Here is an 18,668-nt window from a genome sequence, read left to right on the forward strand (position 1 = left end):
CAGAGGCTTCAGTGTGAGAGGAGCAGGCCGACCTGCAGTCACATCATCAACAACGTCACCATTAAAGGGATAGTTCGGATTTTCCAATGTGACACAATAACACCAATAAACTAAGTGATCAAGGCAGCAATTGTCCTGATACCCGTATCAGAAATTCCCTACAATACTACCTAAAAAGGAGTATCAGGTATCAGCAAGTACACAAACGTCTCTGACAGAACTGATACCAAGGACATTTATCAGCAGCATCCAGGATGCCTTTATTTTTTTACTACCAAGAATGGTGAAGTCATGATCTATGGCACTTATTCTCTGTATGTATATGTTCATGTTTCCATAAATAAAATCTAAACAAAGCTCATTAAATATGAAAAAAATCAAATAAATAAACCCATTTAAGCCCATTAAATGTAGTGTTAAATGTTAAACTCCATTTAATTAATTTAGTTACAATGTGCTTGCCATATTTGACATTTTTTCCACTGTCAATAAATCTCATGTTAAGAGCCAAACCAACAATTCAGCTATACAAAGTCTGATATTGTCTGTCCTTCCTCTGTGCTACAGAGCTCACAGTTGTCCATATGTTATTAAAACATTCATTTCTGAGGCTGACAAAGTCACTAACTTTTGCTCAAAAACTAGGAACTTAGAGCCTTTTAAAACATTAAATTATACATTTGTGAGCTATTTAAAGAAAACTTGTTAACAATGCTTATTAAAGTTATTTAGGGGGTGGTAATACTTGCTATACTTGAAAAAAGGTTTGTTTTTTACTTTATTTATTATTCCAGTTTTGCATATTAAAGTGCCTTAATATAAAGTGTTACGAAAAGATTTATATTTTCAGTATGAACCAATGAACCACAGATAGGCTAGAGAAGTACAGAGGGACGGATTAAGGGTTCTATTACAGTACTGAACAGACGCGTACCTCCACCAATTTGCAGTATAAGAGGACAAATATTATGTCCTTTGATCCAAGTATACAATGCATTCTAGGACAACATATGTCCATTAAGTAATGAGAATATACATAATTTTTCCCCATTTAACAACTCCAGGAGTCACATCCTCATCTGATGTGGCAAATATGAATCTGATCACCAAAATTCATATGGAAAGGAATCAGATGTTTACTGAACTAGTTGTTTACTGGAAGACTATTGGAACAATTCAACAAAATTTCAGACATCTTCCATATTCTGCCATTCAATTAGCTTTATCCTACTAAGGACGGCATTAGAAAAGGGTTGTTCCGATACCAGTATCAGAAATGCCATAGATATAGCCTAAAATGTTTGATCAGGTATCAGTCAGTAGGCGAGTATATGGACTGATCTGATATCACATAATTTATTAGCCCCAAAATAAGACCCTGCTACCTCCCAGCAGTGACCTGTATGTTTTTTTCCACCTGAGCCAGGCCATACAACAATGATAGCAATCATATCAGGGACTAACCCTGTACACAGAAAGGCTGTCAAAAAGTATTACTACTCTTTTGATATCACATGGATAAAACGATAAAATAATTATAGTACTAAAAAGTACAAGTTACAACTATGCACTGGTATTGGCTTGGTATCAGCTGATGTAAAGTTTGGTTGTCAGAATCAGAATCAAGAAGGAATTAACGTTATCAGAACATCTCACTTAATGTAAACACTAAGTAGAGTTGTCATGATATCAAGATTTTAAACTTTCATACAATGCTAGTATTAAAAAAAACAATAACAAATATCTCTTTCAATACCACAGCAAAAAGAAAAAAAGGGCCTAAAGAAAAACAAATATGACTTTGACACAGTGCAGGTGAAAAAAAAAAAGTCACCAAACCTGTCTGGTTTTGCTGGAAGCCACATTTCTGGCAGGACACTAAAAACTGAACTGAGGACCCGAAGGAGCACTTGATCAAATTTTTATGGCTCTGGTACTTTTAATACTACAATTAACAGATATTGTATTGTTTTATACATGTGATATCAAAAAGTATTGAAACTTTTGACAACCTTAACACAAACCATCAGCTTTCACTCACAACTGCTGTCATTTGATCTCTTGGCCAAGTCTTTCAAAGTATTGTAACAATCTACCATGTTTCTCTGTTGTAACTTTCCACATCGTATTCCATTTCCAGTCCTGTGGAAGTTTTGATCTTACCCAAAGAAATGAGTCTTGGGTCTGGACCTAAAGGAACCCCTCAAAGACCCCTCCAGTTCATCTGGGTCACGGAACGACGTGCTGTGGACAATCTGTGACGTCCTCACACGGAGCCTCTCCAGTTTGGGCTTCATCCGGCTGAACGAAGACTTCCTCCTGACGGGTTTCTCTCGGGGTTGAGCCTTCCCGTCCACAGAGTCGCACTCATTGGGATTGAGGAGCCTGAGGGGCTTCAGATTAGACTGGAGAACCTTTGAGAACCTCCAGCGGCCTCCATTCCTGTGGTCTGCATTCTCCAAATCAGAGCGCTCGTATGCTCCTATGATGTCCCGTATGTCCACACTTACATTGTCAGTGAGGTACTGGCAGGCCTTCCTCCCACTGTAGTCCCTGACTTCCACATCTGCGTTGTAGGCCCCCACCAGCAGCTTCACCACCTCCATGTGGTTGTGCATGGCAGCGACATGCAGCGGTGTGTAGCCGCTGTTGGAGCGAACATCGATGTTGATGGGGACACTGTGCTGTTTGGCGAAGTTGATAATGAGCGCTATGAGCTCAGGCTTGCCGTGCTTAGCCGCCCAGTGCAGGCAGGTGAAACCAGTGATGAAGTCCTTCTTCAGGACCAGGCTGGGCTCTGTGGTGAGGAGGCGGTACAAGCTGTCCCACTCTGCATCTGAAGCACACATCATCCACTCGTGTTCCAGCGGGTCCAGAGTGACGGAGGCCCGGTCATCATCAAGGTTGGAGGAGATCAATGAAATGGAGTCACTGTCACTCCTGGAGGACAGGCACACTGAATTGCGTAACACCATGCTCCGCCTCACCTGTATTAAGGGTGAAGGACATAAAAAATCATCAAACACAAACATGCCTGCCTAACTTGCACTCTACCTAAGCTAGTTAACTTAGTTTGGTGTAGAAGCAGCCGTGGCATTAAGTGAAGCCACACTGATCAGGCTTGCTGCACTATTGAGCAACATCTGACACTAGAGCCACAAGCCTTTTCGCTTGCATAATTTTTGTGCCTAACTCTACCCAAGTAGTTCTTACATTAACCCAGGGGTCAGTGACCTTTACTATCAATGGAGTCATTTTTGTCCAAAAAGAAAATAGAAAATTTATTAGCTGCAGCTCCAGGAAGATTTTCTATTTCCTTAAGAGACTTTTTCTGTATTTGGATATGGCATTGATAGCTTGCCTTGGGAGACTATAGCCACCGGCCAAATTAAGAGGAAAAAGTGCTGAGCTGTAAACATAGGCTATGACGCATATTTTACTAAATGAAAAAAAATATTCAGTGTATAGGCTACATGTTTTTACGATTGGAGAATGTAAGAATCACTTTAGGCTGAGAATGATTCATTTTCATATATTTTTTGTCAAAGCCACAGAGTCTTTTTACTAACTTACTTTAAAAAAAGTGATGCTGAGTGCTACTGCGCTGAATCAAGTGCGCATGTGCAGCTGTTTTGCATATTTAGGGTTCTCTTCTAGACACAACTGCAAAGAGGTCAATGTGGTGCCTATGCAACAATGCATGTTAGCAAAATGTTCTGAAGTGTTCTAAGGGTTAGGCCTATTGTCAGACGTCTCTCAGTAGTGTGGCCAACCACTGTAGCTTCACTCAACCACTACACTTGACTAATTTATACAGCCTGACTATAGGGGATTTTTGAGACTTTGCTTTTTTCAGAGGAGAAAAATTCACTGATTATGGATACGGTGGCCAATATAGTAGATTTTCGAACTGGACTAACAATAAATCATAAATAAACATCTCTGTCTCTGTCTACTGCTTAAAAATTTAATGCTGTCAGTCAATTAGGGAGTCCCTCCAGGAAGTTGCAATGCAACAATTCATGCAAATTCAACTAATCCCTATGAATTCTGCTGAGCCTTGCAATTTTTTCTAAACTCTGCAATGTTTATGCAAATTTGATCATACATGATCATACATGTACATCTCAATGAACCAAGTCAATGTTTTGTTTTATTGTTCACTAGTTTTTTGCATTTATATTTTTTTTTATTTTTTCACAGGTATGGAAAAAACAGGTTTGTCATTGTTATTGACATTTATCAATGCTCTGTGCACTTCTTCATCTACAAAAAAGCAGATCATATCAGCCAACCAATTTTGGCCCAAGTCAGTTTTGTTATGTCAGATGTAGTGTTGGTGTGTGCATAATAACATGTTAGTATTATAAAGAAACACACACCTTGCCTACACCACATGAGCATTACTTCTGTGTCAGTGCTGCAAGTTTATGGAAACTGTGGGAGCGATGTCAGAGGTTGGTCACATCGCCGAGGTCTTGTCAGGTGCTGGTGAAGCATCTGAGGTATTGCTGTGCATGAATATTGATATTTTCCACTTCTTATACTCACCTGGGGGGACCTGTGCATCATGACCTCGATGAAGTGTCTGCGGCTGCCTTTTGGGGACGCGTTGTCTTCACTCCCAGATAAACTGTGTGCGTCCAACTGTCCTTCATCGTCCCCTTCTTCTGACTGTGGCTGTTTCCTGTGCTGGGATCCCCTGGAGCTCTGACGCCTGGTCACCCCATGAATCTGCTCTGCTTCCTTCGGGCCTTCTAGTGACAGAGGATCAGTCTCAACCGGTCTGTCTTTGGGAATGAGTCCAGCAGTGTCTACCTGTCCTGTAGTACCAGTTCGTACAGGCCCAGGCAGGGTGAACATAGATCCCTCCGCAGGAAGAGGCGAAGCTTCAATAACTGCAATTTCTGGTATTTCAGGCACTCTCCCAGCCTGCTCCTTCTTGGACTCCCTCCTTTGAAATGTGTTTCCCATCTCACCTGACCTGCTGTCCACTGAGTCCACTACGCAAACAAACTCATGACACCCACTTCTGTCGTCTGTTTTTTCCGGAAAAGTTTGTGCAGGAGTGAAATGAGGCGGAACTCTCACCTGGCTGTCATTTCCGTAACCTGAGCCAGGTATCTGTTGTGTCACCTCACCGCCTCCAGCAGCACGAGGCTCCACTGCGTCATCACCGCTTACCTGTGCTTGGCCAGGACCTGGCGGATAACGGTGAACGACTTTTTCTTCATTCAAAACGCGTCCTTTATTCGTTTCTGTCTCATTTTCCCCGTTTACACTCGAGTTTTTCTGCTCCTTCATTGCCCCACGAAACTTCTTCTTCAGGCAGACATATTTAACTCCACTTTCAGCTTTGACAAAAGCAATATTGTCGACGTAGTTTTTAAAAACGTTCCGTACAGCCGCCTTCTTCCCCGGTTCATCCGGGAACACGGCCTTAAAGTGCTCAATTAAATCCGTGTTCTTCACTTTGCCCCCTCTCTCCTTCAGAAAGTCCAGAATTGCCTCCTGAGTGACGTTACCGTCGGCCGCCATTGTACAAAATCAGCAACAAATACGTCAAATTACTGTTTTAATGTGTTCGAGCTCTGGCGGAGGGATAACCGTTAAAGTGGCAAAACGGCATGTAAACATGTTCTCCTGCCGCACCGTCCCGTAGCGGAATATCCACCGAATTATCCTCCGGTACAGAACTGGGTAAAGTAGAACCGTTAATCATGCTGAGTGAGGGCCACTGTGAGGTAGAGCTTCTCCCTGCGGTGTATTTCTAGTGGTCAGGCGTTCTCCGCCTCCTAGCAACCGAGTGCAGCAAAGTGACACATGCGGACCGTACCATTCAGTCCGTGGGGGGTTGGATGGATGATTACAAACAAGTTGTTGCTATAAAAAGTTCAAGATGAAAAGTTTCTTATTGTGTGCTCCTCAGTGTTGTGAAGTGGTGCAGTTTCAGTGGCATTACCATTACTGTAATTCAGTAATTTTTCAGGTACTTGTATTTTTCTGAGTAGATTTTCAAGTCTGTTCTTTTACTCGTACTTGTATGTACTCCAAGCTATAATCTACTTAGTTATTTTTAAAATCATAGTTGAGTACTGAGAACAATTTGAATTAATATCTAAAACTTTCATCTGCGTTTTAGTAGCCAATCAGGTGATCTGATCACAAACAGGCCAACGAAAACCGTGAGATTCAAATGAAAAACAAAACAAAAGAATTTAACCAATTAAAAATGTATTAATTCAATTAATAGATGTGGCAGTAATCTGCACCGAGCAGTTTCTTCAAATAAAGACAAATAAATTTATACTTATGAGAAAAAAAAATGCAAAAAAACAAACAAACAAAAACAAAAGCAGATAGAGGTGATGGTGATATCAGCAGTTTAAGGTAAATACTTTGTACTTTTACTAAAGTATATATATACACACTAATCAGAATGCAGAATGGTCCATTTTAGAATCACATTTATTATAGTGCTGGATTATATTTAGTGATGCATTAATGTGTTCATCTCTTTAATCAACTGGTAAAGGTGAGATCATTTAAGATACTGTATTAGGAGATCAATAATTCTACATTACAGTTAAACGTCAGAATTAGAAAAGAGAAGATAATGTAAATCAAATAAATGTAATGGAGTAAAAAGTAGGGGAGACTGGGGGCAATTGTAACATTAATAATTAACAATACAATTTATATATCATCCATTCTCAATAATTGGGACAAATCGTGTCCTACCAAAAAAAAAAAAAAAAAAATTCTACTAACACTCTGTTACCATTTTGTGGGTGAAAGTTTATTCAAGGATTTATATAACTGAATTATACAGTATGTCATTTCTGAAATGTTTTGCTTTAAATGCTAAACTTGCTCAGTCCCAGACGAGAGAATTCACAATTTCAAACGATGTAAAAATGAGTTTAAAAAATTACCAATAATACTATAGATGTGAACTGATTTTTAAAATCAATTTTCTTATGAAAATGTTGGTCCTTTAAAGCTGTAGATTTCCACATTTCCAGATTTCCATCGACTCCATCAGGTTTTCACAAAAACATGATTTAATCATGCATAAAAAAGGTCAGCTACACCCTAAGGACCCCTGTCTCACTTTCTGATTTTAAAAAAGTGGGAATACTGCTCAAGCACTAGTAAACTTTATATTTTTCACTATCAGAATAGTAATATTGCTACCATACCATGTCAACTCTGTAGCCCAAGCCCAAAGCTAAATAAGAATTATGGTTTAAAAATGTGTATTTTGATTAGCATTAAAAGAACTCTGAACAACTAAACTAACAAAAATAAAAAATAAAACAACAAAATAAAACGGCTGCTTACTACAACTATGCTGTGAAGTTTAAAAAATGTAAGATTTTGTGAACTACATAAAATCAATCAGATGGAAAACATCAATATTTAAGGTTGGCCAATTACAAGGTTTAATGGCCAAGAATTTGACCTTTTAAAATATATTTTCCAGCATAACTGAAGAGTAAAAATTGTCCTTATTTTCAAGAGTGAGTGATATTTTCACAATAATAAGACAAAGCTATAATATTAAATTCAATGCTATAAGCCAGACTGAAAATAAGTCACATTAATCAACTCTACCTTGAATAAAAGCACACCTCACAGTAATCACATTACTACCTCAAGAAAAGATTAAATTGAAGGCAACTGGACTTGTTTATGTGTCTCTGAAGATGTTTGGCCTCTCATCCAAGACGTTTCATCAGTTCATGCATGTCGGACTAGTCTGAGAACATTTATGGACACTGCACAGCTATCTATAGTACCTTTTAGTGGATAATAATAATAATAATAATAAAAATTAATGAATACTTATGCAGAATGAAAATAATCCCTTTCCTTTGTGATACAACTGCCCCGGGTCTCTCCTAATATTATCCAATGTTGGCTTCCAAAAAGTAGTGGAATATAGGTATTAAGTCATATACAATAGAAGTACTCAACTAAAGCAGCCTCTAAGAACCTTAAAATCATATTTAAGTACAGTGCTTGAGTGAATGTAAGTTACCACTGTGATTTATTTTGAATATGTGTACAGATTGTTTTTGGAAATCATGGGCTGGTTGCTGTGTTGCGCAACAGGACTGAACAAGTTTGGAATAGTTGCAGCCTGAGTCAGTCAGGTAGGTTTCACTACGATTTCAGTTGAACAGACTCATGAAGAAGTCCAGAGTTTGACGGATCATGTTTGACATCGCCAGTCTGCTGTGGTCAAAGTGAATCACTCAGGCTGGAGTTACTCTGCAACACCGCAAACACAGAGTTCCCCCTTTATGGCTCTGGGAGTTCAGGCCAATTTCAGGTTTATGGTTCCATCTGCTGTCACAAAAGGAGACCTACAAGTGACTTCAGAGGCACTAGAAAAGGGTCCGTTCACACAAATTACAAAATGCTTTCTCTGTTACTAGAGTGCTATCCCTCCATGCAAATAGGTAGGTAATTAAGTCTGATATGCTACACAATAAACAACATTATTTTCTGATATGATCCCTCCAGGAAGTCAGTACAACAAAGTGCTTTTGATTTTTAATGATTTCTTTTTCCACTTGCAAAAAAAAAAAAAATGCCAAAAAACAATTTGTGCTGCACTGCTGTGAAATCAGACATTTTAAACCCTGAAAAGTGGCCACAAAATCCTGGAGGGACTGTTTGTTTTTTATTCTCCAGTACTGATACAGATATTCACTGTGAAGCACTGATCAAATACTCAGTTTTTATTAAAAACAAAAATCACTCCACAATGATTACGCTGAACAAAACACAGCACTCAGATGAGCCAGAGCAACATGTCATCGTGCTGCTTGCTTCAAAGACTTCAGCGCTGGAAGGATGTCGTCCAGGTGACTCAGTCCTGAAACACACACACACACACACACACACACACACAGTTTAAATGTCTGACCCCAGTTACTATGGAAACCTGGTCATTTTAAGGCATTAACCAGTGTTACAATCAGTGAATATGTGGACTATTCTCAATAATGTATGACGATAAAGACATAATCAGTCAAATCAAGTATAAATAAGGAGAAGGGCTCAGCTGTCATGGTGTTATTGTGTCATATTTACCCAGTGTGTGTAAAATGTCTGAGATAAGGGCATGGAAAGCAGGGAAGAACTCCTCATGCTGCTTCACTTTGACGATGATGCTACAAAGAATGACAAAACAAACACTTCAAGGAGTGATTTTGGCTGCTGTACCTTTGCAGTAAAACTGTCTGATATTCCAAATAATGTGTATGTGGTGTGTGTGTGAACCTGTCGATGTCAGCGTCTCCCAGCAGATTATGGAATCCAGCAGAGTGTTGAGTGGAGGAAACCAGTCTGGCCACCTGGTTGACCACCTCAGCAGGAGGGACTCTGCTGTCTGACACAGAAGCACAAACGCCAACAGTCTAACTACAGTGCAAACATCCGCAACTGAGTGAGGAACGCGTGGATTCTGACTGAAGGTTACCGAGCTCTAGAACGTCTCGCAGGTTCCTCATGGTGTTGGTCATCTCTGCCAGTCTGGTGTAGACCTCGTTCATACGTGGGTACACTCCACTGAGGGACGTCACGTCAAACAGCTTCTGGAAGTGAGACACCATGGAGCCCAGCGTGAACCGAGTGGGACTCCTGAGCACCTGCAGCAACACACAAACACACTCTTACTGATAACTGCATACATGGGTTAATAATATTGTCTCAGCATGTTTTTCTCTTTATAATGACTTACTTATGTCTTTGTCATCAGATAACAAAGCTATTTTTTTTGCTTGTGGTAACAGATTATTTCTTCATCTCAAGCAGCTACTTTTCATGACGTGGTATTGGAGTATCTGTAGGTATCTGATGCTGGTATCAGTATCAGTGCATCCCTAGTTGTTATAAAAGGTTAATTATTTTGTCATCCTGAGGTAACAAAGCTCAGCCTCTAGTGATTACAGGTTAATTATATATTTATCTCAAGATAACAAAGCTTGTTTTTATCTTGATAACAAGGTAACAAAACCAGGTTTTCTTGTGATAATTAAGAATAAGAGAAATAATTTTGTTATCTTGACATGACAAAGCTTGTTTTACTCATTATAATGAGTTTAATATTTCGTTGTCCTAAGGTTCCACAGCTAGTTTTTTTCCACACTAACAAGTTCATTATTTTGTTTTATCTAAATACAAAGTTTGGTTAATATGTTGTTATCTCAACATTACAAAGCTCATCTTTCTTTTTATAAAGGGTTAATAATTTTGTTATATCCACACATCTTGTGATGACAGGTTAATTATTTCATTATCTCAAAGGTAACAAAGCTTGTTGTCTTATAATGGCTTAATTGTGTCTCGAAAGAATAAAACTAGTTTTTCTTGTGGTAACAGATTCATTATTTTGTTATCTTCAGATGACAAAACACATTTTCATGTAATAACTGGTTAATTATTTTATCTTGATACAACAAAGCTCATATTCTTGTCACTATGGGTTAATTATTTAGTTTTTTTTGTTTTTTTTTTTTGTGATAACTTTTAAACAAGCAGGTTTCACTGGAGTTGACCCTGTCCTGGATCTCAGAGGATTGTAAATATCCCAGAATCCTTTGAGACCTGCTTCACACAACCATCAATGCTCCATGGAGTCTATTTTGAACCATTAAAATAAAAAATATATATAATATCAACACTGCCTTACACAACTAGTACAAAGGTGTTGCAGTGATGTACCTTCTCATCATCAGTTGAGGTGTTTTCCAGCATGGTGTCCACCAGCAACATCATGTCCTCCACCTTCACTGCTTCTGCAGCACTGTGGCCTCCGTCAGAGGGCTGCCAGGGCATCAGTCTGCTGATCAGTTTATTTAAAGCCCTCTGCAGATCCTACAAACACACACATGCAAGAATTATAGCCACTTAAAACAGTGAGTAACACTGAAGCCTGTGGGCAGGTGTGTTTACCTTCAGTAGGTGGAGCTGCTGGGCCCAGACCTCTAGGGTGGGGAGGAGGGTCTGAAACTCAGCCCGCTCCGAACCAAAAGAGGACAGTTTCTGTCTGTGGAGGCCGAACGGAGCTTTGGGATTGGTGACAACATCACTGATTTTAGTCAACAGCTGGAATTCAGGAGAAGAGCTGATGTTTTCACTGAGCTCAGTTGTGTTGTCTTCATTAAGAAACCTGCAGAGATTACTGTGATTTAGATCAATACCTGAAAACTGAGGCGTTACAGTAACATTTTTTCCTTCCCGATACCAATTTCGATACCTAAACTTTGTGTACTGGCCAGTACCAGTACCAATCCATTACTAGTGTGTTAGAAAACAATAATTAGAAACATGAACAAATACATACAGAGATTTTTTTGCCATAAAACATGACTTAACCATCCTGGGAAAAAAGAGAAGGGCTGTTTAGAGGTTAGTAAATTACATCGGTATCGGATCGTGCATACACTCTTGTACTCACTGATACTGATACTAGCGTTGTGCTTCTGATACAAGTATCTGTATCCATCCTCACTAAGGTTTGCCAAAACTTCACAGTTTGTCACAAGGGCCCAAAAATCATGACCCACTTACTCAAGATAATCCACACACCTTGTTGTAAGCAATTTCATGTAAGTACTATTTTCTTCCTAGTAGAAAGAAATTCTTGCAAATGAAACACTGGTTTAGAGGCGTAACAGTTAATCAATTATTAATCAACAAATAAATTATTTACCAACTATTTTGACAATCGGTGAATAGTTTTGAGTCCTTTTAATTAAAAATGTACAATTTCTCTGATTTCAGCTTCATAAATGTGAATATTTTCTGGTTTCTTTAATCCTTTCTGACAGTAAATTGAATACCTTTAAATTGAAGACAAAACAAGACATTTGATGACATCATCTTGGACTAATCAGGACGCACTGATCAACATTTTTATTATTTTTCACAATTTCCTGACATTTTATGGACCAAACAACTAACCAATTAATTGAAAAAAATAATCAATAATAATGAAAATTGCAGTCCTATACTGGTTTTGGGTTGTTTTTTTTTTTGCACAAGCTGAGTTCTCATTATATTGGAGAGAAGGCAGACATCTCTACAGGGAAGAGAAGAGAAAAAATATATACAGTAGGTCTGTATCCCAGTATTTTATTCATTCTGTAAAGAAAACTAAATGCAATTGATATTTTTAAAGTACAGATTATTAATTAAGATATAAACTTCAGAATGTGTCAGGAAGAAAAAAACGAATTTGTCAAAAAAACATACCTATGAAGTATGATTGTTACAAATGAAAAAAAAAAACATAATACAGGCAAAGAATGAAATAAAAAGTATCGAAAATATCTGGAAAACTCATCTCTGATGCAACATTCACAGGAAATAATCTGCACAAAATTCATCCAAAAACTTCCTGCAGTTATTGTGTTCACTTTTTGGATTAATTATAGTTTATCAGTTGAATGAAGATGGTTGAAGACAACGTATGCCTCAGACACACAGATGAGTATCCTACCTTGTGTTATGTTTGTTTGAACCCTCCAAACGGCGCAGTTTGTGTTTGTAGAACTTCACCTCTTTCAGTGTGGGTCTACACAGAGAACACAGTCAGCATGAACACTGATTATGACGCGTGTGTTTGTATCAAAGCTGGATGAACACACACCTCATCTCCAGCTCTTGCTTCAGGCGCTCAACCTCCTTCTTTAGCTCCTCTATTTGACTTCTGTTTTCCTTCTGCTGCTCCTGGTACGCCTGGGAAGAAATCAAAGAGTTATGATCTGCTGCTTTATGAAAAGAACACTCTGTGCACGGCTAAACGTTTGTCAGGTTACCTTGAGAATAGTTTTGAAAGATGGAGTCACACTACTAGATGTCTTCTTAGTTCTTGTCTGGTGAGATCCTTCTGGTTCTCCTTTAACAGATCTGAGGTTAAAATGAAGAGCTTAGTATAATCAGAGTCAGCCAATGTTTTCCCAAAACATTTTTCTGCTTCCTACAAAGCAGATGTCTACTTGAAAACCTGCGGCACAGAGTGCATGTCTGTGAGCTAAAGCAGCTTAGTTGATTTTCTGGTGTCAGACTGTTTGGTTAAACTATTTTTAGAGCCCTGACAAGGTAAAACTGTGATAGTTCCAGAGAGAAAAGTCAAGAATATATATGAATATTCATCCTCCAGGTTAGGAATCAGGACTCAGCTCACAGCTGACCAAACAGCTCTGACCGCTGGCTTCAAAAATGACCTCAGAATGGAGAGTGAGGAGGATATCTACTGTGTTTAAAAGTGGCAAGTCGTCTTCCAACATGCGGGAAATATCACAAGAGAATCTGCTGTCATACGGTGACACATCATACAGCTTTTTTTTAGCAATTTTCAAGACAGAGCAAATTCAACAAAATCACCACACTCAACAAAGTGACAACAAATACATGTCCTACGTGTGCACTGTCAGGGACACTGTCTGTTTTTAATCATGATAAACTGGCCAAACATCTCCAAACCATTCTACATGAGGACAGACGGCCACGGTGCACCAGAAACACATCTGTGGTCGCGTTGGTTTAGACAATGTTTGACAGTATCAGTAGTCTTTTCGTAATAAGACACAGAATTCTGACATGATCCGCCTGTATGTTACCTGAGCTCGTCCAGCAGCTGACTCATTTTAGTCTCATAGAAGTCGATCACGTCCAACACCCTGCAAATACAAGAACCAGGAGAGATCAACTCAGCACACAGCAGTTTCTGTTTGTGTCAAACACATCTGTGATATTGATTTTGAAACAATCAGCAGATTTTTTTTTCCCATGCTGCCACAGCCTGATGGAAGCTAGTTTTATGCTAACTAAATGTTCTTACTGCTGGTCTGTGGGGGAGTTCCTCTGGCTGACTTTGTTGCAGATGTGCTGGAACGTCTGACTCTGTTGGGCCACACGTCGCTCTTCTTCTTTGATGGTGAAATAAAGTTTTCTCTGAAGCTGAGCTGCTTCCTCCTTCTGTTTGGACAACTTCTGCTCCAGAACTTCACACCGTCTCTACAAAACGTCGTGACAGACAATACTAACTATTTATTAGCCTATTTTCATGCCAAAAGAAAAAAACATTCAGTGCAGAACATACCTGTGCGTCCTGTCTCTCCTGCTGCAGCTGCTGTGTGTGGCTGTGGTGTTGGACAGCCTTGCCGAGGCAACGGTCCTCCAGGTCCTGGACTCTGGTCTTTACTGTGTCCAGCAGCCCCTCCAGCTCTGTGACCCTCTGAGACTGCTGAGCTGCTCGACTCATGTTCTCCTGAGCCTCCTCTCTGAGACACAGACAAGTTCCTTTTATTCACCAGCATCATTCCTAACACCTGTTCCACCAAACCTCTTCCAAAATGTGGACATTTTATAGGTAAATGTCTCAAACAGGACTGCATGTGGTTCATATTTTTGCACCAAATTCAGTCTAAAGTTCCCAACATGATGACTAATATCAGAATAAATCTGATCAAAGAACAGATCAGCAAGAGATGATGTCACAGTGATATGAGGTATCATCGCAGATTTGACAGATGTTTGAAATAAACCACGTTTCATGAAAATCAGTTCAGAATTAAGTGAGTTACAGTAGATTTTGTGATGAAGTCTGCGTCTCTTGTATTTGTTCACGAGTGGATCTTGATCTTACCGAGATGGCAACACAGTAGAGACATACAGCAGCGCCCAATGAAGTATAGTCAAGATGATGACGAACATAACCGTAATGGATCACAACAAATCCGTTTTTGAGCCAAAGTGTGGCCTGCAACAGACTAGATAAGCTCTGTTTTTAGCCTAGCAGTTGTTGATGACTTGACTTGATCTCGTCAAAACAAGCAGATTAAATAGAAAACACTGAAAATACACTTTTTAGGTGTTTTTGAAATATAAATCTTTGTAGCTGCTGACGTCTGATTTCATACTGTTGATGTAACACAACAGGCTTATAACAACCGTATTTCTTTGACTAGGGCTGCACTATCAACCAAAATATCAAAATCACATACAACCAAGTGCAACATCAAACTCACAGACGCTGCTTTTGATAAAGGTGTCAAACAGTGATGAAGTCCTGTAGAAACTCTTTGTTTTCCAGACATGAGAAAATAAAAATCACAACAAACATCAACAACAAATTTCTCATCATCGCAATTTTGGCAGTTTAGTTCACTTAAGATGCAAAAAAGAAACATATTTTTTACTATATTGCACATAGATTAAATGACTGAAATCTGAGCAGTATGACAGTCAGCTGGTTTCCCATCATCCCGCCACACTTGGCGAGCAGCAGCAATGCATTATCAGGCTCAGACTTCATACCTGCACTGAGCTACAGGACTGATCCTCATGTGATGGTGATCAGATTAGATGACAGGAGGACAGGTGGTCGACACACTGCACATGCATTATTAAACAGATACGGACTCATACCACCCAGTGTCACACACACTGAAGGCATGTCTACACTGTAAAGACCCTCTGCTGTTCTAACACTACTGTCAACACCTCTAAATATTCCAAGTCTATCACATACATACATTTCTGACTCCAGATATTTGTGGTATTAAGAAAATAGTACAACTAAAAATCCATAAATAAATAAAAGAAAGATTTTTCTCATAAATTTGTGATAAGTTGAGATTTTTTTTCATTATCGTGTGAGCTCTTCTTGTAAATTTACAAATTTCATCTCTGGTTTTTTTTCTTAGAATATTATTTTTATTTTTTCTTCCAAATAACGACCTTAATTTGCCGTTGTAGAAAAGCCTGATAAATGTCATGATTTGTGTTTTTAACTACTCTAATGTGATATTAGACAATAAGTTTGACATTTGACCATTTTAAAAAATGACAGAAATGCCTCATCTCCCCATGGCCACACTACAGTTAAGACAAAGTGTCCTTCATGTCTTCATTGGGATCTACAACACAGACGTCCTCTAAAAACCTCACATTTACTGTGTCTGTTATTCAACATAATTGTTTTGTTTGTGTGTTCAGGAGGCTGGAACTAGTTATTATAAAAATCAAAGCTCACTTCAGCTGGTTGTTGGACTTGATGAGCTCCTGGATGAGAGCCTGTCTTCTGTCTGAGTCTGTGAGCATTGTCCTCAGAGTCATCCTGATGTCACCAGCCGACTTCTTGTCCAGCAGAACCAAACCTGAGGACACATGGATAGACAAGAGACAGCAGCTTCACTAATAATTGGATTTTCCTTTCAGAAGGTTATCAGTTGATTTTCACTTTAAAATACAGAAAGTTTTGATGTGCCTTTATTTGTGCTGTTAAGGTACCGGTGCTTGGAGCGGCCGGAGAGGATGAAAGATTGACATTACAGCAAAAAAGCATTGCATTATGACACATCTCATGACTCAGTGAATTCTGGTTGTTTGTGACATCATCAAATGAGTCCTAACGTAAGAAAGAACAGAAGGTTAAGGGGAAAGACATCTCAAATTACATTATATCGTTCATACTTTCCTAGCATTTGAACCATCATATTTTTTTCTTTTAGGTTTGCGTACATTTTGCGAGTTCATTTACAGCACTGTTTTTGAGAAAAATATGTGCAGTTTAATTTAATTTGAGCTGACTTTCCCTTTAATCATCCCAAATACTGAACAGTAAAATATCTCAAAAAAGCGGGATTTTTCATGTCTGTTTTCAAGCCATTTTATTTTTGCTTTACAAAACTGACAAATGAAATGATTCTACAATGTGTCAGTTATAGACAGCATCAATCCAAAAACACATTAGTGCCTTCAGACCCATTAGCGGTTTAACTAGAAGTTGTTTTTATTTTGCCAAGAAACAGCAACTCTTACCTGACAGATTCTTATTCTCTACAGGATCTGCAAAATACACCGGTTTAAACCCATGATGCTGCAGCTGTTTGTTCACATCATCCCACTCAACCTGCTCCTGCTGTAACACACACAACTAAAATTAAATGAGAAGAACATAGGAACAAAAGTCAACCACACAATGCAGAAATCTAAGCTCTACCTGGAACTGTTTGCAAGTCCACAGATAAACATATGATTGATTTCTTGACTGTAAAAAATGAGCTGTCCTGTTGCTGTCCATGTCCTCTCTTGAAAGTCTTGCACTAAGAACGGAAGTAGGACCTCAGGAGCATCACTGATCACTGCAGGACTGAGTGCCTCCAGTCAAACCTACTACTGATGATCAGGTTTCTTCTGACAGGAGCTGCACCACAATGACTGCAAGCTGATCTACTGCCCCATCATCTGTCTGACACACACACACACACACACACACACACACACACACACACACACACACACACACACACGTCTACAACTTCGGATCAGCATTAAAAGTTATTCTTTCTGTTCACTGACCTGTTCCATCGTTTCAGCCCACTGCAGGAAATAAAACATCACACACAGCGTTAGAATTCAGAGTAAGATCAGACTGACGTTACGTCTTTAAGCGAACCATTGAACTCCATTTAGGAATCTCTCAATTTAAGACTGCTGAGTTGCTGGTAACAACAAACAGACACTTATCACAAAAATATTACAGTGTAAGAATCTTGTGAATACTCTGGTAAATTCGGCATACAAGGGACCAACCAAGCGAGACTTTTCAACAATTAAAATCTATATATCTACTCCCAGCTTTGAATTTTCAACTTCGGCAGAGTTAGCTTCTGTGGCTAACAGGGTAATGTTATTAGCTGTGTACTTGTAACTGTCAGCAGACTCAGACAGTTAAACATATGCCATTAATAACTCAGTAAGTTACCGGTTGTTGTTGTTTCCGTAGCTTTTCGGTATAGCAATGCAGTATACTAAAATTTGCGTCTCTGTTGTGTTTAGCTAGTTTACTTCATGAAACGCCTCTTCAAGTGCGCCGTGACGTCATGTGCTGAACCAATGGGATGAGGATGCTCCGTTCCTTCATCCAATCAGTGTGTTCGCTCCACAGTTTGAGAATCGTTATGTCTTTTATACCACTAGATTAAAAAACTTCAGTTTTATCATATTTTATGACACTGCTTCTGAGTCTCTCACAATTTATTGTCATTGTAAACAGATAACATGAGTGATATAAATAACTTAAAATGTAAATTAGCAGTTTAAAAAAAACAAAAAATAAATATTACTCTGGACTAAAACTGTAGTTTCTGTCAATTTAGGCACATTTCAAATGCTCCCTAAACACTTACACAAAGTTTACCAGTGCAAAAACTTACTCCTTGATCTCTCAGTGTTTCCCCAACTTTCCTTCTGGGTCCCACTGTTTAAAAATGACAAACCATCGCAGCCCAATTCACAACAGGTTTTATCAGTAAGTCTTGGGTGGGAAGCATTCATTTGTGTATAATTTAACATTCTTGACAATTTTTTATGTCATTTCTACATTCTTATATTATCTTGACATGGTTATTGAAAGAATATGCACATGCTAAATACTTTGGAAATGAGAAATAAATGCATTTATGCTGAGTTCACAGGCCATCTCATTTTTTTATTTGTTCTCCTCAGGAAAACAATGCAGCAGATTTCATGAATGAGATGGAATTAGTGTATTTAGGCAGAATTAACAGACTTTTGTTTTTTCCTCCTATCAGTAAAACAATATACGTATTTTTATAACTTTGTAAAAGCTGTCCTGCAGA

At 38.8% G+C, this 18,668-nt stretch overlaps 2 protein-coding genes across 5 annotated transcripts; both read right to left on the reverse strand.

The window, feature by feature from the left end:
• Positions 1 to 1,112: 1,112 nt before the first annotated feature.
• LOC146304478 (ankyrin repeat domain-containing protein SOWAHC-like) lies at positions 1,113 to 5,763 on the reverse strand. The gene is made up of 2 exons (XM_084713609.1): positions 4,552 to 5,763; positions 1,113 to 2,987 (listed from the first exon to the last, which is right to left on the reverse strand). Exons 1-2 carry the CDS (start codon positions 5,536 to 5,538, stop codon positions 2,160 to 2,162), a joined length of 1,815 nt encoding a protein of 604 aa, XP_084569735.1. The 5' UTR covers positions 5,539 to 5,763; the 3' UTR covers positions 1,113 to 2,159.
• A 2,972-nt stretch (positions 5,764 to 8,735) lies between these two features.
• cep70 (centrosomal protein 70) lies at positions 8,736 to 17,927 on the reverse strand. 4 transcript variants are annotated; one of them, XM_084713584.1, is made up of 16 exons: positions 17,792 to 17,927; positions 17,386 to 17,406; positions 16,846 to 16,945; positions 16,058 to 16,181; positions 14,123 to 14,303; positions 13,862 to 14,037; positions 13,641 to 13,700; positions 12,837 to 12,927; positions 12,668 to 12,756; positions 12,518 to 12,592; positions 10,969 to 11,185; positions 10,738 to 10,890; positions 9,494 to 9,662; positions 9,295 to 9,403; positions 9,106 to 9,185; positions 8,736 to 8,887 (listed from the first exon to the last, which is right to left on the reverse strand). In XM_084713584.1, the coding sequence occupies exons 2-16, from the start codon at positions 17,392 to 17,394 to the stop codon at positions 8,826 to 8,828; spliced, it is 1,695 nt and encodes a 564-aa protein (XP_084569710.1). In that variant the 5' UTR covers positions 17,395 to 17,406; positions 17,792 to 17,927; the 3' UTR covers positions 8,736 to 8,825. The 4 variants fall into 4 exon arrangements, with proteins under 4 accessions (XP_084569710.1, XP_084569711.1, XP_084569708.1 ...); XM_084713585.1 differs by having other exon boundaries at positions 16,846 to 16,942; positions 17,792 to 17,913; XM_084713582.1 differs by having other exon boundaries at positions 16,846 to 16,960; positions 17,792 to 17,899.
• Between the last annotated feature and the right edge of the window lie 741 nt (positions 17,928 to 18,668).

Source organism: Lutjanus erythropterus, chromosome 24, assembly GCF_056507025.1.
Source record: "Lutjanus erythropterus isolate fLutEry1 chromosome 24, fLutEry1.hap2, whole genome shotgun sequence".
Lineage (NCBI taxonomy): Eukaryota > Metazoa > Chordata > Actinopteri > Lutjaniformes > Lutjanidae > Lutjanus > Lutjanus erythropterus.